The 23,172-nt window shown below is 44.0% G+C and overlaps 1 protein-coding gene across 1 annotated transcript in view; it reads left to right on the plus strand.

Moving 5' to 3' along the window:
• Positions 1–23,172, plus strand: part of LOC124594417 (kelch-like protein 10) — a 132,184-nt gene that overhangs the window by 78,209 nt on the left and 30,803 nt on the right. Inside the window, exon 5 of the mRNA XM_047132788.1 lies at positions 4,932–5,211. Within this exon, the coding sequence (XP_046988744.1) occupies positions 4,932–5,211 (280 nt within the window). The remainder of the gene's footprint in view (positions 1–4,931; positions 5,212–23,172) is intronic.

Consider the following 23,172-nt stretch of genomic DNA (forward strand, 5'->3'; position numbering starts at 1 on the left):
AATCTAATTCCCTCAGAATCACCTGACTTAATTCGACTACATTCCATTATCCTCGTTTTGCTTTTGTTGATGTTCATCTTATATCCTCCTTTCAAGACACTATCGATTTCGTTCAACTGCTATTCCAAGTCCTTTGCTGTTTCCGACAGAATTACAATGTCATCGGCGAACCTCAACGTTTTTATTTGTTCTCCATGGATTTTAATACCTACTCCAAATTTTTCTTTTGTTTCATTTACTGCTTGCTCAATATACAAATTGAATAACATCGGGGATAGGCTACAAACCTCACTCCCTTCCCAACCACTGCTTCCCTTTCATACCCCTCGACTCTTATAACTGCCATCTGGTTTTTGTACAAATTGTAAATAGCTTTTCGCTCCCTGTATTTTCCCCCCGCCACCTTCAGAATTTGAAAGAGAGTATTCCAGTCAACATTGTCAAAAGCTTTCTCTAAGTCTACAAATGCTAGTAACGTAGGTTTGCCTTTCCTTGATCTAGCTTCTAAGATAAGTCGTAGAGTCAGTATTGCCTCACGTGTTCCGATATTTCTACGGAATCTAAACTGATCTTCCCCGAGGTCGGCTTCTACTAGTTTTTCCATTCGTCTGTAAAGAATTCGCGTTAGTATTTTGCAGCTGTGGCTTATTAAACTGATAGTTCAGTAATTTTCACATCTGTCAACACCTGCTTTCTTAGGGATTTGAATTATTATATTCTTCTTGAAGTCTGAGGCTATTTCGCCTGTCTCATAAATCTTGCTCAGCAGATGGTAGAGTTTGGTCAGGACTGGCTCTCCTAAGGTTGTCAGTAGTTCTAATGGAATGTTGTCTACTCCCGGGGCTTTGTTTCGACTCAGGTCTTTCAGTGCTCTGTCGAACTCTTCACGCTGTATCATATCTCCCATTTCATCTTCATCTACATCCTCTTCCATTTCCATAATATTGTCCTCAAGTACATCGCTCTTATATAGACCCTCTATATACTCCTTCCACCTTTCTGCTTTCCCTTCTTTGCTTAGAACTGGGTTTCCATCTGAGCTCTTGATATTCATACAAGTGGTTCCCTTTTCTCCAAAGGTCTCTTTAATTTTCCTGTAGGTAGTATCTATCTGACCCCTAGTGAGATAAGCCTCTACATCCTTACTTTTGTCCTCTAGCCATCCCTGCTTAGCCATTTTGCACTTCCTGTCGATCTCATTTTTGAGACGTTTGTATTCCTTTTTGCCTGCTTCATTTACTGCATTTTTATATTTTCTCCTTTCATCAATTAAATTCAATATTTCTTCTGTTACCCAAGGATTTCTACTAGCCCTCGTCATTTTTCCTACTTGATCCTCTTCTGCCTTCACTACTTCATCCCTCAAAGCTACCCATTCTTCCTCTACTGTATTTCTTTCCCCCAATCTTGTCAATTGTTCCCTTATGCTCTCCCTGAAACACTCTACAACCTCTGGTTCTTTCAGTTTATCCAGGTCCCATCTCCTCAACTTCCCACCTTTTTGCAGTTTCTTCAGTTTTAATCTAGTTTTCAGTTTTAATCTAGTTCTAATTCAGTTTTAGTTAGGTTAAGTAGTTTAAGTCTAGAGGATTGATGACCTTAGATGTTAAGTCCCATAGTGCTTAGAGCCATTTGAGCCATTCGAACACTTGCGTGACTAAAACTTCCACGTGCGTTTGCGCGGAAGCTAACGGACGGATCAACTGCAACAGTAGCAAGAACATTAAATTTCATCCTCTTCTGTCGTCACTTGTTTCCTTCTGTTACGTTGTCTAGGCGTTACACTACAGCTTTCACGTAACTCGTTGAAGAGGTTGGTAAATAATTTCCGACATGGTTGACGCATATTGGGATATCTTGGCGCCTGTACCGTACAAGAACGAACTGCTTTCTTCCTATACTCTCCATACACCATGAGCATCTTGGCTTTTGCTACGTTGGTAAATCTCGTCGTCCACACATAACCTACTGCTTGGACCGTCACACACTGCCTAGCAAGTTGCAATGCACTCAAGGAACACACAAGCACACTATAAGCAAACATAACAACATCGCACGTAGCAACTACGCAGGTTCAATAAACAAGCGTCAGTGTGCAAACTTTTCAAAATACGGTATCTCGTAAACGGCTCGCACTAGAATACTGCAACAGACACCACTGACGTTCCAGTTTACCCTACTTTTAGTTTGTTAATGTCAGTAGGCATTGCTCCGTTTTAAAAAAAATTGTATGTTTGCACAAGAAATACACTTTCTAAGTATCATTACAATCTGTTTATCGGCTAACAGTATGCGCCCCCGACTACCAGTCCAGTCTGTGTAAACTGCTCGTCAATAGCACTTTCCATTTCTACAATATTTACGGTGCAAGTTTCAGGTGATTCACCCTGAATATCGCAGATGTACTAGTGCTTCAACGCAATTTCATAGGTGTTATAGCATATAAGTTACGCAGGATACAGGGTCATGCGACCACCTGGTACCAATTCTCCACCATCTACAGTGCTCCAAATCGACCAGTGTGCTCCTTTAAGAGTGTGACTAATTTAAGACTTTGTCATGAGAAGCTGCTCTGATAAATGAATGTGTGATAAGTACTCGGTGCTTGCGGTGGTTTTATCGGCAGTGCTCTGAATCATCATCCAGCTTGGCTACAGTTCTCAGCCATTTCTCCTAGACTCATTTAGGCCTACGACGAACTGGTGCTCTGTTTCCTCATAGGAACGCAATAAGGATATTACAAGTACGTGAAATATGTGCTATCGTATAGATTAAAACTTTTGGGTAATTGCTATGTATTGTCTTCTGTAATAGCCTAGCCAAATGAGAAACATAACCGTGGTACAGTGTAGGCGATCACATTATCTGCTTGTAAAGCTGTGAGGCTTGGAATACTCCCCACTTGGCTTCTCGATGTGGTGCGTGCTAGCCAGCCATGGCGGCAAGTCCGACAGCGAATGGAGGGATGATCGGCAATGAGCGACATCGTGCAGAGGATAACGTAAATTTTGTGTATGTTGCCCTTTTTAGTTCTTCGTTATCTCCTTTTCGGTACCCTCTGGGATATGTTTTCCTCCTTTGTGCCATTAGTTAGAAGTCACATGTTATTGTGCGGCTTCTGGAAGCTACTACAACTCCCTAGCAGTTACTTTCTCCCAGTTTCTTGATATTTCCCTTCCGTGCTGACAGTTTGTTAAATTCCACCCTGGCATATGAGAGAATCACGATAGGTGGTTTCCATAAGTTTCCAGGTCACATATACATCTGTGTATAGAACAATGGGCTGCTTCCAGAATTGGGCTTTAATTACACCCCATAGCATTTAATGTTCTGTGATGTAGACACACTAAAACCAATTTTGAAATAGACGAGAAATGAAGATGGTGTCCCGACTGTCCTGGGCTCAATAATGTCGCACGTTTCAGCAGAAATCAGGGAAGGAACATTTGCCGTCTATGAGTGCATGGCTACCATGCCGAAGGGTTTATGAAGAGAGATTTATTTGCATGTCAAACCAGTAGCTACCGACCTACACCGGCGCTAATTAAAGTTGGAACACCATGAATACGGCATGCAACAAACGTTAAGTTGGCATGAAATATGCCACTTGTTTGGATATGCAAATGGTAAGCATTTCACCGCAACAGCGAAAAGTAGGTGGTAATAATGCCACCTGTAGGGTTCGGATAAAAATATGGAGACATCCATGCTTGAGCATAATGCTAACCAAGCCTGCAGTGTGCGCTTTTGTATTTGACGACGAACGGCACCAGTACAATGCCTTCAATACGTTACAAGCGTGACTCGTAGTCAGAACAGCGTTCTGTGTAGAAGTGAGTACATCATGTCGGAGCTAAATGAACTGGAACGTGGGCAAATTGTTGGTGCTCGTGTGGTGGGAACTTCCGTAACCAAGCTAGCAGAAGTGTTCGCTGTTTCAATATGCACCGTATCGAAGGTTTGTACCGCATATAGCGGAAAAATCATCCCGTAAGTCACAACGCGGACGAAAGTGTGAGTTGAGTGATCGTGATGGATGGCCATGAAGAGGATTGTGACGCAAAAGAAGAGGACAACAGCTCCAAAATCCACTGAAGAACTGACTGTCGCACTCGTGAACCCTGTCAGCATCAAAACAACACGAAGGGACTTCCAGGAACAGGGAATTGCGGGGCGACGTCAGATTCCTAAACCATTCATCCGTGAGACAAATGCCCGTAACAGGAAAACGTGGTGCCGAAGCCATTAAACCTGAACTATGGAGCAATGGAGGAAAGGCCTTTGGTCGTATGAATCTTGTTTCACACTGTTCCCAACTTCTGTCCGTGTTGGCTTTCCCAGGAAAACATGTCACGGATTCGGTGGTGAATTGGGCAGCCATATTGTGGTATGCCATGAGACTCATGATTATTCTCCAACCTCGCATTACTGCCATGGATTATGAGACCATTTTAGATGATTAAGTCCATCCTATGGTACAATTTTTGTTCCCCAGTGATGATGCTGTGTTCCTTGTTCATACAGTTCGCATCGTCCATGACTGGTTTTGTGAGCTCGAGGTGAATTGTCGCATCGCCCCTGATCACCACAATCGCAGTATCTCAGCATTGTTGAGCGTTTGTGGTCTACTTCGGAGAGAATGGAGCGTCATCGCTACCCACATCCATCATCGTTACCTGAATTTACCACTGTTGCGTCGGAAGAATGATGTAAGATTCCGTTGAAAACCATACGCAACCTGTATTTATCCATTCCGAGACTATTGAAAGCTGTTTAGAATGCCAGCGGGTTTCCAGCACCGTATCAGGCATGGTGATATGTTGTGTTTTAGTGTTCTCATATTTTTGTCCACCCCCTGTACATTCTGTCTGGTGCACAACGCATAGTGCCACTCGCCGCTCCAGCTGACTGGCGACTGGTGACATCCGCAGACAGCCGTCGTGCACTCGGCTGGAGAGGGCGGCGCGGCGGTACGCGCTGCGGCACTTCCCGCGCGTCGAGATGGAGACGGACGCGCTTCTCTGCCTGCCCGCCGCCGAACTGGGCGCCCTGCTCAGCACGGACTGGCTCAACGCGCGCAGCGAGCAACTCGTCTGGTGCTGCGTGCTGCGCTGGACCGCCGTCAACCCAGCGGCGCGCATGCGTTACCTGCCTCTGCTCATGCGCTGTGTGCGCCTCGGCCTCCTCGACGTCCACTTCTTTCAGCGCAACGTGAGTCACCCTTCTCCTGCATCTACACCAGGGATGTCGAACCTTTTTAATCACCTGGGACACATTGGGAAAAAAAGTCTATTTTTGGGCCGCACATAATACAGGGTTATTCTAAATGATGGACCTACACTACTGGCCACTAAAATTACTACACGAAGAAGAAATGCAGATGATAAACGGGTATTCATTAGACAAATATATTATACTAGAACCGACACGTGATTACATTTTCAACAAATTTGGGTGCATAGATACTGAGAAATCAGTACCCTGAACAACCACCTCTGGCAGTAATAACGGCCTTGATACGCCTGGGCATCGAGTCAAACAGAGCTTCGATGGCGTGTACAGGTACAGCTGCCCATGCAGCTTCAACACGATACCACAGTTCATCAAGAGCAGTGACTGGCGTATTGCGACGAGCCAGTTGCTCGGCCACCTTTGACCAGACGTTTTCAATTGGTGAGAGTTCTGGAGAATGTGCTGGCCAGGGCAGCAGTCGAACATTTTCTGTATCCAGAAAGGCCTGTACAGGACCTGCAACATGCGGTCGTGCATGCGGTCGTGCATTATCCTGCTGAAATGTAGGGTTTCGCAGGGATCGCATGAAGGGTAGAGCCACGGGTCGTAACACATCTGAAATGTAACGTCCACTGTTCAAAGTGCCGTCAATGCGAACAAGAGGTGACTCAGACGTGTAACCAATGGCACCCCATACGATTACGCCGGGTGATACGCCAGTATGGCGATGACGAATACACGCTTCCAATGCGCGTTCACCGCTATGTAGCCAAACACGGATGCGACCATCATGATGCTGTAAACAGAACCTGAATTCACCCGAAAATATGACGTTCTGCCATTCGTGCACCCAGGTTCGTTGTTGAGTACACCATCGCAGGCGCTCCTGCAGCGTCAAGGGTAACCGCAGCCATGGTCTCCGAGCTGACAGTCCATGCTGATGCAAACGTCGTCGAACTCTTCGTGCAGATGGTTGTTGTCTTGCAGACGTCCCCATCTGTTGACTCAGGGATGGAGACGTGGCTGCACGATCCGTTACAGCCATGCAGATAAGATGCCTGTCATCTCGACTGCTAGTGATACGAGGCCATCGGGATCCAGCACGGCGTTCCGTATTACCCTCCTGAACCCACCAATTTCATATTCTGCTAACAGTCATTGGATCTCGACCAACGTGAGCAGCAATGTCGCGATACGATAAACCGTAATCGCGATAGGCTACAATCCGACCTTTATCAAAGTCGGAAACGTGATGGTACGCATTTCTCCTCCTTACACGAGGCATCACAACAACGTTTCACCAGGCAACGCCGGTCAACTGCTGTTTGTGTATGAGAAATCGCTTGGAAACTTTCCTCATGTCAGCCCATTGTAGGTGTCGCCACCGACGGCAACCTTGTGTGAATGCTCTGAAAAGCTAATGATTAGCATATCACAGCATCTTCTTCCTGTTGATTAAATTTCGTGTCTGTAGCACGTCGTCTTCGTGCTGTAGCAATTTTAATAGCCAGTAGTGTATTTTCAAATCTTCATATTTATTCAAGTACAAATCCAAAATGAACAAGCTTTATAACAATGAAAAGAGGAAGTTTCGAAGTTTTTTGAATAATGTTTGACATCAATTTAATAAATTTAATAATTTGTAATTAATTAGTTTTTACTAATTATTTAATAATTAGAAATGTGATAAATGTTATAAATATTCAGTGTGGCCGCCATTGGCTGCGCGGGAAACATTGACGCGGTAGCGCAGCTCGTCCCACACACGCAAAAGTGTATCTGCTGTTATTGTGCGCACGGCAGCAGTGATCGGGTTCTGCAGATCGTTCCGAGGGGTTGGTAGAGGTGGGACATAAACAGCTTCCTTCACGTAACCCCGTAAGAATTAGTCGCAAGGTGTGAGATCAGGAGATCTCGGTGGGCAGAAATGCAGGGCCAGGTCCTCAACTCCCCTGCGACCGATCCAGCACTGTAGGATGGAGTCATTCAAAATTTCTTGTTCAACACGGTGCCAATGGGACAGAGCTCCATCCTGTTGGAAAATGAAGTCATGGATATTTTCCATAACTTGAGGGAACAGACATTGTTCCAACATGTCCAACATGTCCAGGAATGGTCCATAAACCTTTGTACAGGATAGAGCACAGAATACGTGGATCTTCGGTGAGTCTCTTTCGTGTTGCAATGGTGAATGTGAATTTTCCAAACCCCATATGCGAACATTGTGTCTGTTGACTTTTCCACTAAGGTGGAGCGTCGCTTCATCGCTAAAAGTACCTCTGTAGAAATGCGTCATCCTCCAACTGTGCTAGCACATAATCACAAAATACGAGACGCTTCTCTTTGTCATTGGGGTTGAGGGCCTGCACAAGTTGTAATCGCTAGGGCTTGTACAGCAAACGCCGTCTCAGAACTTTCCATACAGTTGGCTGGGGTATTCCAAGTTCTCGACCGGCTCTGTTGGTAGACTTACTGGGACTGTGCACAAAAGTTTCTTGAATCCGTCGGACATCATTCTCTAACACACGCGGTCGGCCTGTGCTGTTTCCTTTGCACACACTCCCAGTCTGTTTAAATTGCTTAAATCAACGGCTAATGCTTTTGCGAATTGGTGGTTGAATACCGATGTTGGTGCGCAATGCCCACTGCGCTGCAATTTGGGACTCACTTTTCGCGAACTCAAGAACCACAGTCGCCATCTCACTCACAACTGTGACAGTGAAACGGAATTACTGCCCTATTGCCGCACGAGCTCTACCGGCCGCTTCTGAAACCATCGCCGCCCGCCCGACGCTGCCCGCCAAGAACTTGGAAACTTCCTGTTTTCATTGGTATAAAGCTTGTTCCTTTTGGATTTGTACTTGGATACCTATGAATTTTTGAAAATGGGTCCATCATTTAGAATAACCCTGTGTACATGGACGGTCGATGGTATACAGGATGTTTCACAATTGGTGTAATACATTTCTGGAGGCTGTAGAGGGTACATAGTACATCAAGTTTTACGTGGGAATCCATGTCCGGGAGCGTCTTCCACCGACGCTACAGAGAGCAGGCACCTGCGCCTGTAAATGTGCGTATATACAGGATGCCTTCCTGATGATGTTACGAACCTTCTCTCACGATGCAGAAGGATAAATGTATCAGTTTGAGGCAAGGGGAAAGGAACGAATCGAAATCTGTAAGTGAAAACCATCCTGATACCTCTGACAGTGGAATACATGTACTGGTACTGTTGTTGTTAAGATTGTACGGTAGACAACTTTTAGATGCGGTAGTATATAAAAACAAGGGAAAAAATGTCCAGTAGATATGGGCTCTAAAACGCATACCTGAGGATCTATGAGCACTTGTTTATCTTAGTTGCTGTGAAACACATCCTCTCTACTGAATAAGCAGTCATAGCTCTTGAGGTATGCATTTTACACCTCATGTTTACTGAACAGTTTTTCTTGTTGAGCTCCATACTACCGCCACTAGAAGTTCCCAACACTACAATCTTAGCAACAACAGTACCAGTACATGTATTCCACTGTCAGAGGTATCAGAAATGTTTTCCTTTATAACTTTCGGCTCGTTTGTTTTAGGTACAGTAACCTAACTTCAAATTGACACATGTATCCTTCTCCATCATCAAAGATAGTTTGTAACATCATCACGGAATCACTCTGTATATACATACTTCGACGCTCAGTAGCGTCGTTGAATTATGTTTCCGGATATGGGTTCCTTTAAAACTTGACCTACAAGCCGCGCATGATTAGCCGAGCGGTCTAAGGCGCTATAGTCATGGACTGTGCGGCTGGTCCCGGCGGAGGTTCCAGTCCTGCCTCGGGTATGGGTGTGTGTGTTTGTCCTTAGGATAATTTAGGTTAAGTAGTGTGTAAGCTTAGGGACTGATGACCTTAGCAGTTAAGTCCCATAAGATTTCACACACATTTGAACTTGACCTACAAAATCGCACCTTCAAACTCGAGAAGTGTGTAACATGAAGTGTGGAACACTTAATTTATGATTTTTTATTCTAAAAAAGCAAAATGGACTTAATTTGAGATTTTATGTATGAAGTATAATTACTTTGCATAAACGGGATTGTAAGGGCCTTTTTTACCGATCATGTGATAGGTGCTCACTTCTTGGGCCGCACATTACGCTTGCTTTGGGCTGCATGAGGCCTTCAGGCCACGGTTTGGACATCCTTGATCTACACCGTAGACTAGATTGCTCATTGGCGCTAGTGTAGCGTTCCCACATTGAAGCCGCCATTTGCAAGGGAACGCTGTGTTTGCACTTACTGTTAGTAAATTACATAAAACATCTGATAAAACATGCATATACAATGATTTAACACATGCAAATCACGTACACGAGGACACTGTATCACTATTCAAAACCTGTGTGATAATGAAACGGCAAGCTCATATTATAACGGAGACTACAGTTACTCAAGTCGAAGATAACTGAAGAAAAAATACGATAAAACTGTGCAAAGGAAGATAGTTAAAATTATTCCATACAAAAAATAAACTACAGGCTGAAAAACAAGCGCAAAAGACAGACGTAGACGATGTGTCAGGAAATATTAAACAAGAATCGCGAGTGAAAAACTTAGCGAATGACAAATTAATCTCCCAATCAGCTACTTCGTAAGTTTGAAGTAACTATCTTTAATCGATTACATCCCGCATTTTCGCTCCTACTTGTCAGAAACGGGCCCTAAATTTTTGGATAGATATCTGTAACTTTCCGACTTCTGATGTAGATTTAATATGGAAAACTAGGAAACTACATTCATTTAAGGTAGGCTTGATTACTCAGCAGAAGTTGTGAAGTAAACATCCTTTTATTTTATTCTTCAGTTGCCTTTTGTTATCTGTCATACCCTTCATATCACTCGGCCGGTATTCATACTCGTCCCTTCAAATGGCGGCTTTAGTTCAGGAACAATTGCCTCACTTTGTACCACTTGGGACTTGATCTACTTCTGTACTCAGCAAACCATTCGGAAAGTTCATGGTATAGGGTACTTCGTGTAGGTCCATTCATTGGGTATGCAGTTTATGAACAATTGATACACGACATCTTACAAACAATAGGTACAGGTGAATAGGTAGATTGCGTCTTCACAGATTTCTGTAAGGTGGCCGACACTGTGCCACATCGTCGACTACTGAGCAAAATACAATCTTTCAAAATATGCGATTGGTTCAAGGAATGTTTGAGAGGGTCGACCATGGTGTGCAAAACTGCACGTGTGCCGGATATGCTGCACGTGTGCAGTCCGAGGCTCAGCCTGTTTCGGTACCACTCGGCTAGTCTCGCCTTTGCTCGATCCCTCACGATACAGTGCCACATTTCATTTAGCAGTGCGATGCGACGTTTTTCCTGCCGCCTTTTGGTGCGGCAATTTTCCATCGGCACGACTTTCTTCAGTTCAGCAGAAACGTGGTATCAGCGCTGTTTATCCTTCGCTATTTGTTAGTGGTATAAAGGCAGTACACAGAGCCAGTAGCTGTTTGCACAAAAAGAGGCAGTCTAGCGATCTATCGTAACAAACCTCTAAAAATTAACTGGTATCGCAGAAAAGAACGATGAGCATTTCAACATCTATTATGCAGTCGCTAATCGACAGTACTGCGAATGTGCTATGGAGCAGCATTACAACACCATGCAAAGGAAATTAGAGATTTAATTGACTATTAAAGAGCAAACAATTACAACGACCTACAGATGATCTGTATGAGATTCGTTATTCTGGACATCAAGAAACACTTTGTGCTAGATTTGGAAGCATGGAGCACTTGATGAAACCGGTGATACGAATAGCAATTTTTTTGAAGTTGCATGCATTATTGTACGATCACTTGCAAACAGGTTTTGATGGAACTGCATAAAGAGTACGGAGACGTTGTATATAACTGTAAAGTACATTGGTTAAGTTAAGAAACATGCCTGGAACGATTTTTCAAATTATGACACGCAACTGTTGAAGTTCTTAAAGAAAGAGGAAGGTAGGAACGAAAATTAGAACATCTGAGACGGATTGTAGATTTTGCATTTTAAGTGGACTTTACTGCACACTGTCCACAGTATGACACTGCAAGGTGAGGAACGACTTATTTCTGATTTGACAGGGATGGTTCAAATGGCTCTGAGCACTATGGGACTTAACTTCTGAGGTCATCAGTCCCCTAGAACTTAGAACTACTTAAACCTAACTAACCTAAGGACATCACACACATCCATGCCCGAGGCAGGAGTCGAACCTGCGACCGTAGCGGTCACGCGGTTCCAAACTGAAGCGCCCAGAACCGCACGGCCACACCGGCCGGCTGACAGGGATGCATTTAAAAGAAAATCGCGTAGTAGAAGGAACAAATCCTGATGAATATAGTGCATTTGCCTAAGCTCAATGGCATTAAGGAAAACGGGTCTTTTGAAGAATTCATTGTGTCGTTGAAAGAATTACAAGATTAGTTTTCTAATCGTTTTGAGCACACCGCCGATTTCACTTCCGTTTTTGAGCTGTTTTAGAGACTGTTTGCCATTTTAGTTGAGAGCACTCCTGTGTACGTGCAGACGGAACTGATCGATTTTCAATGTAATTCCTGTTTAAAAGACAAATTCTTTTATATTAAGATTGTCCAGGAGTTCTATGCTTTCTACGTCTGGAAGAGTTTCCACATTGCCATAATGAGGCTGCAAACGTAATACAATCTTGCGATCAACATATCTTTCGATCATGAAAATGAATAAGTCTCAATCACGTGGCCTCCTAAGTCTCGAAAATCTGCGTCTGTCCATCTGTTGACACTTTAAAGCACATATTAATTTTCATTATGTCTTCAGTATGCAAAAATAATTAAATAATACCTAAAATGGTGACGTTTTCCAGTTTACCTCTCTCTTTCCCATCTTCCCGCTTAGACAACTTGGGTGATAGTGAGGGATGTGTGCACTTGGGCAGAGCTCCGCACGTGTGTATAAGAGCTGCACGCAAAATTCTTGGCCGCCCAAGTGCTAATAGAACCCAGTACTCGTGCATTGTTCTGGACAGCGAATATTCCATAGAAAAGAAAGTAACTTGGAGGGTGACAAGGAAGTGGCAGAAAAGTATCGTCAGTGTCGCTCGTATGGAACTGCAGAAAACTTGGACAACATTTCCACTTCATGTAATGAATGACGGCTCTCCAAAAATGTGGATAAATCTAAGATAATGCCTGTAGCAAAGAGAAAGGATGGTATAGTAACGTTTACAATATTAGTGTTGAACATACTGAGCACATTACATAGTATAGGTACTTAGGGGTAGTGCTAGACCTGTTGGAAGGGCTCTGGGAAAGTGTGGTGAATCTGTAAAGGAAATCGCATACATAACGCATGTGCGACCAATTCTTGAATATTGTTCCAGTGTTAGGAGTCCTTATCAATTTGGCATGACGACAGACCTACAGCGAATTCTGAGATGCGCTGCTAGAATTGTAACGGCTTGGAGTAGTCGCTACGAAAGAGTAACAGAAAAGTTCGGAGAACTTTTAAATGGAAATCCTTGGAAGAAAGACAATCAAGTTTACACGAAACTCTTTAGGGTAAACGCTGAGAAGCGGTATTCGAAGGTAGCTGTGCGAGAATTATGCTGCCATAAACGTATATTTCGTTCAGGAATCATAAGAAAAAGATAAAACAGATTAGGGCACGTACAGAGGCATTTAGACAATCGCTTTTCCCTCGCTCACTACGCAAATGGAATAGGAAAGAAAGTGAAAATATTGGTATGATGTGCCCTTTGCCATGCATTGAACAGTGATTTGAGTATTACTTACGTACATGCAGTTGTAGTACAATGCGTTCGGAAGGTCCCTGTGCACTGGATTACGGTCTGCAGATGTAGATTCAGTGGAAGTTCGAAGCAAAGTTGGAAAGTCGGCAGAGCATAAGTTGGCAGTTAGCTTTTTTTTTATAGATTCGTGATTGTTTTCCAATTTGTTCCACTGTTGCGTAACAGTCAACTATTTGGTTCATTTGATGGAACCTATTGAATGTAATGTTTAGCGTTTGGATGTTCAATTTGTTTTTAGAATTATGACGCTATCAACTGAGGACGGTATCTTTTTTGTTGAACGTATATTTCGGTAATATAAAGATTTAGTGCAGGAGGCATTTGCTGAAAGATTCCCGAGTACAGCTGTGCGTGATCATAATGCGGTTCGTCGACTTAGAAATTTCGAGAGACAGGTTCAGTGTCAGATGCCGAACTAACTGGCAGACCACCTAAACTAAAGGAATAGAAGTTGGATATTTCTGACTCTATGCAGAAGAGCTCAGTGAAATCATTGCGCAAGTTGGCACAAGAAAAAGCTATCGGGCTTGCAACAACGCGTAAAGACGTTAGAGACTCATTAAACTGTTCCCGTGTAAAGTGACAACAGTGCAAAAACTGAAAGACGCGGACCATGAAAAGCGAATCCGTTACTGCACATTGATTACATCTTTTATTGAGAGGAATCCATTAATATTCTTGATGTTACCCTCTATGGTTCCAGTTAGCATACAAAACACACGATTATGGTCAACGGAGAATCCTCGTGCCGTGCTTAAAAGGCCGTTGCATGATCAGAAAATTATAGTCTGGGTAGTGATATCTAGACGGCGCCGTATTGGAACTTTATTTTTTGAGGAAACCGTGAGCAGTAAATATTGATGATCCTCGGCCGCTCGGGATTAGCCGAGCGGTCTAGGGCGCTTCAGTCATGGACTGTGCGGCTGGTCCCGGCGGAGGTTCGAGTCCTCCCTCGGGCATGGGTGTATGTGTTTGTCCTTAGGATAATTTCGGTTGAGCAGTGTGTAAGCTTAGGTACTGATGACCTTAGCAGTTAAGTCCCATAAGATTTCACACACATTTGAACATTTTTGAATGATCTTCGATTTCATTGGCCAGCTGAAGAAAAACGAAATCAGCTGTTTGTCGTTTCAACAATTATGCCGCTACTGTGCACAGAGCTAACAATACTTTGCGTCTTCTGGAAGAATTTTTTGGGGAACGTGTCCTTGCAAGAAACTTATGGCCCCCATCGCCCTCCGGTTCTTACTACACCTGATTTTTTGTGTGTGTGGGGAGCAGCAAAATCGGTAGTGTGTCGCAGTCGCCCTCGCAAGCTTTATGATTTAAGAACTGAAATAACTGCGTACGTGAGAAGCATATCACAATCAGATCTTCAGAAAGTGTTTTATTGTAAAATTCGGTAGGTTAAGTCTAATAAAGACATCCGTGGACGTCGTTTCCAATATAAGTTGTAACTGCACAACAACTTTCCGAACACCCTGTAGAATGACAGTCTAAATGGCTTTGAGTGTGCTATTATTAGACCAGTCTTGTCTTCTCAGTTCCTGCAGGAATAACACGTAGGAAGTTGGGGTATTTTCCTAGACTCCACAGTTACTACGGTCGTTGAAGACTTTGTAAGCAGGCCTTCACTGGATAGTTTGTGTCTGTCTTCAAGCGTCGCCGAGGTCAGTTTTTTCTACATTACTGTGACACTTTCCTATGTTCAAAATGGTTCAAATGGCTCTGAGCACTATGGGACTTAACTACTGAGGTCATCAGTCCCCTAGAACTTAGAACTACGTAAACCTAACTAACCTAAGGACATCACACACATCCATGCCCGAGGCAGGATTCGAACCTGCGACCGTAGCGGTCACGCGGTTCCAAACTGACGCGCTTAGAACCGCACGGCCACACCGGCCGGCGCTTTCCTATGTATCAAAGAAACTAGTGACCATTCATGCTGCCCTTCTTTGTACCCGTTCAATATCTCCTGTTAGCCCTAGCCGATACGGGTCCCACAATGGTGAGCAAAATTCTAGAATGAATCACAAGAGTGTTTTGCAAGCAGTCTCCTTTGTGGAGTGGTTACATTTTCCTAGTAGGCTACGAATGAACAAAAGTCTGCCACCAGTAACCCGGGTGATTAATCAATTTCATGTTTCTACAAACTGTCAAATTCAGCTGATTTTGTATGTTTACCAATCCAGTGATATTATAGTCACAGGATACAATGTTTTTTCGTCTTGTAAAGTGCATAGTTTTAGGATTCTGAAAGTTTATATTAAGTTGCCAATCTCTGCACTGATCTTAAATCTTTTCAAGATCTGAATGAATATTTGTGAAGTGTTTCTCAGAAAGCACATTGTTGTTAGATAAATACATCATCTGCAAAAAGTCTGGTTACTGTTAATTATGTCTGTCAGGCCATGAACATACAATATGAACCCAAATGTCCTAATATACTTTCCTGGGGCTGCCGTAAGTTACTTCTATATCTGCTGACGACTCTCCATTCCAGATAACGTGCTGTGACCTCCCTCACAAGAAATCGGCAATCCAGGCACAAATTTCATTTGGTACGCCGTAAGATCTTGTTTTGATGCTAAACGTTGGTTTGGTATTGAACCAAATGTTTTCCTACAGTCAAGAAACAACGAATTTACTTCATTGTGTTGATCCACGGCTTTCAGGACGTTATGTGAGAATAGCACGAACTGGTTGGCTTGAACGATATCATTCTATCCGAAATATCTTATTACTTTTGAGCTCAGAGCATCTTCTAAGATTCTACAATAGATGCTTGTCAAAGATATTGGATGGTAGTTTTGTGGATTATCTACATACATATTCGGAAAGCCGCCATACGGTGCAGGGCGGAGGGTTTCTTGTACCCCACTGTAAGTCATCCGCTTTCGTGTTCCGCTCGCAAACGGAGCTAAGGAGAAATGACTGTCTACATGTTTTTGTACGATTTCTAATTTATCTTGTCCCCGTGGTCCTTACGCAAGATGTGTGTTGATGGCAGTAGCATTGTTCTGCAGTCTGTCACAAATGCCTGTTCTCTAAACTTTCTCAATAGTGTTTCGCGAAAAGAAAGTATTCTTCCTCAGGAATTCCCGTTTTTGTTCGCGGAGCATTTTCGTAACACTCGCACGTTGATCGAATCTACCGGTAACGAATCTAGCAGCACGTGTCTGAATTCCTTCGACGTCTTTCTTTAAGCCGACACTGCGAGGATTCCACTCGGAACAGTTCTACAGAATCGGTCGCACGAGTATTTTGTAGATGGTCTCCTTTACAGATGAATTAGACTTTCCTAGAATTCAACCAATAAACCGAAGTCGACATTTTTCCTTCCCTACAACTGATCTTATTAACTCGTCAGTTTCATGTTGTCTCGCAACGTTACGCCTAGATGTTTAAGCGAGATGACTGTCTCAAGCACCACATGACTAACATTGTAATTTTTAAATTCATTTCATTCGTTTCAGGCGAAGCTCATTTCGCCAGATACAAGTTTTTCATATAGTGATACAGAGTGACTATATCACTTCATTACAAAACATAAAATATAATTGTACGAGATAATTAGCCTACAAAGTACATTAGTCTGACTGCACAACACATATTAAATCAAAATGAAGGGGAAAAAATATAAAAGACGACACCAAATGAAGCAGGCAAAAGGAAATATAGACGTCTAAAAACGAGACAGGCAGAAAGTGCAATATAGCAAAGCAGGAATGGGTGGAGGAAGAAACGGAAAGTTTTAAAAGCATACATGACTGTGGGAAAGATAAATGTAGTCGATGGGAAAATTATGACAACCTTTGGAGAAAAGTATGAATATCATGAGCTAAGATGGCAAGCCAATGCTAGGCAAAGAGGGGACGGCTAAAATATCGAACGAACATATGGAATGGCTATACAAAGGAAGCTTTTCTTGGAGGTGTACCAACGCCCATACGTGAAAGTTAGGAGAGCGGGAGCGATAACTTTACTCTGATGATTGCAAAGCAAAGTGGAGGCTTCATGTGACACGTTTATTAATTTTGAGGACTTCATCCAAACTCAGCTTTTGTCTTTTTCTAAGCAAGCGGAGAATGTCGGGCTGTATTTGGCAGCTGCGATCTCGACTGACTCAGCAAGTGCAGACTTCTGTTACGCTCACACTCGGTCTAACTGCTGTATTGACCAACCTAAAGATTATCACAGTCTACGCTTATCTTGTTTGCAGTGTCGGATTCCGTATATTGTTGACAACTGCCCTCTGGCGAGGTCGTCGTTCACTGTTATCAATTTTGTTCTAATCTTCATCTCCCGTTGACGATCTTCGCGATATTGCAATGTGATGTGGTACATAAAATGATATCGCAAAACACAACACACCAAAAATTGTACATAGATCCAGTTATCGTTCTCTTCAACCTATTTTTCAGCTTTGCGACAGTTGTCCCATAACATAGAGCATTTTGATATGTGAAGCGCGACGGATATTTGTATTACAGAACCATATTCGACGTTATAACGCGTTTCCCATGAACTAATATTTGAGGTAATAGGTACTTTTGGTTTCTATATTTGTGAGGATGAATTGCCATGAATGAATCTGCTTATGTGAGAGAATGTTATTCCTCTTCACTTTAGCCAAATTTTTTCAGCATCTTTTATGCTGCTTTGTGCAAAATAGCTGGCGTCAGTCATGGCTGTTTTTGTTCATAACACCAAGGGCTACATTTTTTCGCCTTGCCTTAGTGTTCTGCATCTTATGTCTATCTGAACGATCGCCTTCGTAACTCAGTGGTCATCGCGGTTGACTGCTATGCGGGAGACTTTCTTCTTCTTCTTCTATATTTCGTGGATTAAGCTAGGAGCGTGTTTTGTCTTCACAACTTATTTTTCCATCTCCTTCTTGGTTTTCCTACGTCTGTTCTTCTAGTTGGTTATAATTTATTAATAGGCTACATTATCCTGAACTTAACCTTACTCTTGCACAAAGATGAAGAAAATGAATTAAATGTACTGGCAGACAATGGAAGTTTTAAAATTTTTTAAATAATTTTCTATCTGGTAACGCCTACTCGCTAGATGAACTTCCGAGTAGATGGTGTGTACGTATTAGGGTTACGATTATTATCAAATTTTGTTGTAGACTGGGATTTTAAAAAATTTCAGTTATGTAAATTTGATCTGCTTGTAACCATGTCTCGAGAGAGGAAATGTGTCTTACTTGTAAACCTGCTTACATGTCCTGCACGATCCACGGAACATGCAAGAAACTAAGTGTGTTTGACATTACTATACGCGTTGCGAAGTTATGCTTACTGTCACCACTTTTCCAGTCCTATCATCACAAATAAGGGTATCTTATTCGCACGGAAATCGTTTGTTTCCTTGTACTAACTTAAACGTACACCAAGTCGGGTTGAAATAGCTTCAGGTGTTTCTGATCTACGCTGGAACACACATAGGCACAGACATTTCTGGTCACTAACATTGCAACGCTATGATGCGGCATTTAATGAAAGTGTAAGTGGAATGAAGGGTGCTATATGCTTGTGTATGAAAATGATTAACATTTCAGCGCAGTCGCACAATGCAGGGAGGAGTATTAACCTTGTGGTGCAAGATCTCTTTTTGTCCGTGTTTGCTTCCTGACATATAATTAAGGAAACGAGATTCTGCCTTGAGCAAACACAAGCAACAATTAGCGTTTGTTCAAGGCGGTATCGCATTTCCGTAATTATAGGTAGCTGATTCCTCATTCAGAAATCGCATTTGAATGTTGTTTGTTTGTGTGGAGATCGCGTTATGCCTCGAGTAAGAAGGAGAAACATGTACCAGCAAGTGTCGGAATTCGACGTTATAGCGGCGTATAGAGACGTCGGATTTTCGTTCCGTGATACTGCTGCTCAGGGAGATCGCGATCCCACGACTTTCATGCCAAGAGGAATCGACTGGTTTATGAGGTCCATACTCAACGCTATGAATGCTCTCAATGTCTCCACGTGATGAACACTCTGAAAGACAGACATATTGTTCGCTCACCCGTGCGACGTAGCTTACAGCAAAGAGCCAAAGAAACTTGTACACCTGCCTAATATCCTGTAGGGCCCCCGCGAGCAAGCAGAAGTGTCACAACGCGACGTGGCATGGACTCGACTAATATCTGAAGTAGTGCTGGAGGGTATTTGACACCATGAATCCTGCAGGGCTGTCCATAAATCCGTGAGAGCACGAGGGTTGGAGATCTCTTCTGAACGGAACGTTGCAAAGGCATCCCAGATACGCTCAATAATGTTCATGTCTAGGGAGTCTGGTGGCCAGCGGAAGCGTCTAAACTCAGAAGAGTGTTTCTGGAGCCACTCTGTAGCAAGTCCTGTTCGGATTGCCCAAGTCTCTCGGAATGTACAATGGACATGAATGGATGCAGGTGATCAGACAGGATGCTTAAGTACGTGTGACCTGTCAGAGTCATATTTAGATGTATCATGGCTCCCATATCACTCCAACTGCACACGCCCGACACCATTACAGAGCCTCCACCAGCTTGAAAAGTCCCCTGCTGACTTGCGGGGTTTATGGATTCATGAGGTTGTCTCCATACCTGTACACGTCTATCCGCTCGATGCAATTTGAAACGAGCCTCGTCCGACCAGGCAACATGTTTCCAGTCACCAACAGCCCAATGACAATGTTGACGGGCCCAGGCGAGGCGTAAAGCTCTGTGACGTGCAGTCATCAAGGGTACACGAGTGGGCCTTCGGCTCCGAAAGCCCATATCGATAATGTTCTCTTGAACGGTTCGCACGCTGACAATTGTTGATCGCCCAGTATGAAATTTGCAGCAGTTTGCGGGAGGGTTGCACTTCTGTCACGTTTTACGATTCTCTTCAGTCGTCCTCGGTCCCGTTCATGCAGAATCTTTTTCCGGCGCCAGCGATGTCGGAGATTTTATGTTTTACCAGACTCCTGATAGTCACGGTGCACTCGTGAAATGGTCGTTCGGAAAAATCGCCATTTCATCGCTACCTCTGAGATGCAGTGTCCCATCGCTCGTGCGCCGATTATAACCCCATGTTGAAACTCACTTAAATCTTGATAACCTATCTACCAATTGTGGCAGATACCTGTTGTCTTGTACAGGCGTTGCCGACCGCAGCGCCGTATTCTGCCAGCTTACATCTCTCTGTATTTGAATAAGCATGCTCACACCAGTTTCTTTGGCGCTTCAGTGAAGTACAGCTCCGTCACGTACACTGAGTTATGAAACGGGCTTATCTGCTGTAAGACAAGCACCGTACTAATAGTGCGACGACGTTTGGAGCTCCGTGGACTATCAGCACGGCGACTATTGTTGCATTTTCGTTGTGCCAACGGAGTGAGCTGCGTCGACGGCGGTGCGCCCAGCGACTACAGCGGGCACATAAATGTCGCCACGCCCTCTTTTCAGACGGATCGCGGTTCTCCGTACAGTATCACAATTGGCGTATCCCCGAGTGGAGGCTCCGAGGAGAACAAACGTTGTCTGGTTGCATTCGTTGTTGTCTTAAGGGCATGTGACTGGCGTGTGGTATGGATTGACGTTTGGTAGACAACACCGTCCCCTTTGTTTTGCATAGTCTGTAATTTGTACAGGGGCCGATACATTTCTGGCCTGTTAAAGACCAGTGACTGTAGCCAACTAACGAGGCCTCCGTGGCGTTATTTTTGTACAAGGTAACACTAGACCGAATTTGTGGGTGCTGTCTTGACCATCCTCAGTAAAGTAGGTGTGTGACTGTTGCACTGACCAGCAAGTTTTCCAGATCCCTCAGTCATTAAAAATACCTGGTCTTAGGTTACCTCGAGAGTAGCACACCACCACTCGTAGGCGGTTACGATTGTTCAATGGCATAGAGAAAAGCAGCACAGGAAGATGTGCCCTTCCGCCACCCAATGTTAATATGACTCAGTCCGCCCCCGTTAGCTGGAGTGGTCATGGTGACAAAATGTCAGTCCTAAGGGCCCAGGTTCGATCCCCAGCTGGGTCGGAGATTTTCTCCGCTCAGGGGCTGGGTGTTGTGTTGTCCTAATCATCATCATTTCATCCTCATTGACGCGCAGGTCGCCGAAGTGGGGTCAACTCGAAAGACGTGCACCCGGAGTTCTACCCGACGGGAGGCCCTAGCCACACGACATTTACTTTTATTTAATTTGACTCAGAGTCCACCCGCATTAGGGCTGTTCTTGTTGTTAGAAGTTTCAACTCTGTGTGCTAAATTCTGCACCATCTGCAACCCAACCCCTCCCACCCCTCCTAAAATCATCTACAAATTTAATTTGTACTATGATGTAGAAGCATATTAAGTAAAAGTTAGTTCTTTACTATCAATCCTGGTGCCGAAACTATAATAGCCAGCAGTGTATATACACTGTCTCACAAAAAAGTGGAACACCCAGAAGACATGGGCGGATATCAACGTAACTTCATATAAAGTCATACACATGAACACCATCGGCGGATATATAAATCATTAAAGTTGCAGTTCTCTGTGATGGTTAGTACGGCCACCAGGCAGCATTAATGTTGTTCGTGTTTAGGAGTGTTACGAGGCACGGTAGGTTATACAAGGGGCGCGAACAGCGTCAGATGTTGAGTGATCACGGTGAAGAACACAGAGATGTCGCATACTAGTCTGAGATAGCGTTATTATCACCTGACAGCGTCTGAGACAGGCCTCATTGTGAGTTCCATTTGTCCGGCTGGTCGAATCGTTCAGTATTCAGATTTGTCGGGAATTCGGATATGGCAGTGGCCCGTATGGGAACGCGAGGACAGCCATACCCATTAACACTGTTCCAGTCTACCATGTCTGACCATCACAAAGGAGGATCACCATATTGGGCACCAAGCACATCGAAACCACTTCAAATCTATACCTGCCGTCTCACAACAAATAGACTCCCTGCAACGTTCTGTGTCCTCCAACACCGTTGGTCAGATCCTAACAGCAGCTGGGCAGGGGAATTTCTGTCTCATATGTGGACTGCTGAAGAATGGCATCGCAGTGTGTTCAGTGATGAACCACGGTTCAGCATGACCTAAGATGGTTATCGTCAGCATGTATGTCGGCGACCTGGGGAGAGGTCCCATTATTACAATGATCTGGAGAGGCGCAATGGGTTTACTCCCATCATAATGGTCTGGGAAGCCATCGGGTTTGATTTCAGGTCACAGCTAGTAGTGATTCAGAGAACTATGATGGCTCAACAGTCTGTCACGGGCATCCTGCGTTCTCCGGTGTTACCTCTAATCTGACAGTATCATGGTACCATTTTCCAACATGACAATGCTTGTTCACACATGGCACGTGTCACTATGAACTGTGCCGGCCTGAGTGGCTGAGCCGTTCTAGGCGCTAGAGTCTGAACCGAGCGACCGTTACGGTCGCAGGTTCGAATCCTGCTTCGAGCATTGATGTGTGTGATGTCATTAGGTTAGTTAGGTTTAAGTAGTTCTAAGTTCTAGGGGACTGCTGACCAAAGAAGTTAAGTCCCATATTGCTCAGAGCCATTTGAACCATTTTGAACTCTTCAAATACAGACCACATGAACTGTGGATACACGTCATGTGTCTTCAATGAACCGTTTTGATCTATGAAGTGTCCACGTGACACTGAGATAGTCCCATTCCCAGTAAGATCCCCAGACCTGTCCACATGAGAACATGTGTGGAACCAGCTCTGACGTCAGCTCTGTCACAGTTCTAGTATCTGGGATATCAAGGATCAGTCACAACAGTTTCTGTCCAGCTTGCCTCTGCACAGGGTGCAACGGCTTTATGACTCCCTTTCAAAGTGATTCAGCACATGTTTCCAGGCTAGAAGGAGTGGAACGTCATATTGGTAAGTGGGCTCCAACCGCCAAATTCATTGCAAATGTGACTCGATTGCCGGCCGGTGTGGCCGTGCGGTTCTAGGCACTTCAGTCTGGAACCGCGTGACTGCTACGGTCTCAGGTTAGAATCCTGCCTCGGGCATGGTTGTGTGTGATGTCCTTAGGTTAGTTAGGTTTAAGTAGTTCTAAGTTCTAGGGGACTGATGACCTCAGATGTTAAGTCCCATAGTGCT

The sequence above is a fragment of the Schistocerca americana genome, chromosome 2 (assembly GCF_021461395.2).
Source record: "Schistocerca americana isolate TAMUIC-IGC-003095 chromosome 2, iqSchAmer2.1, whole genome shotgun sequence".
NCBI lineage: Eukaryota > Metazoa > Arthropoda > Insecta > Orthoptera > Acrididae > Schistocerca > Schistocerca americana.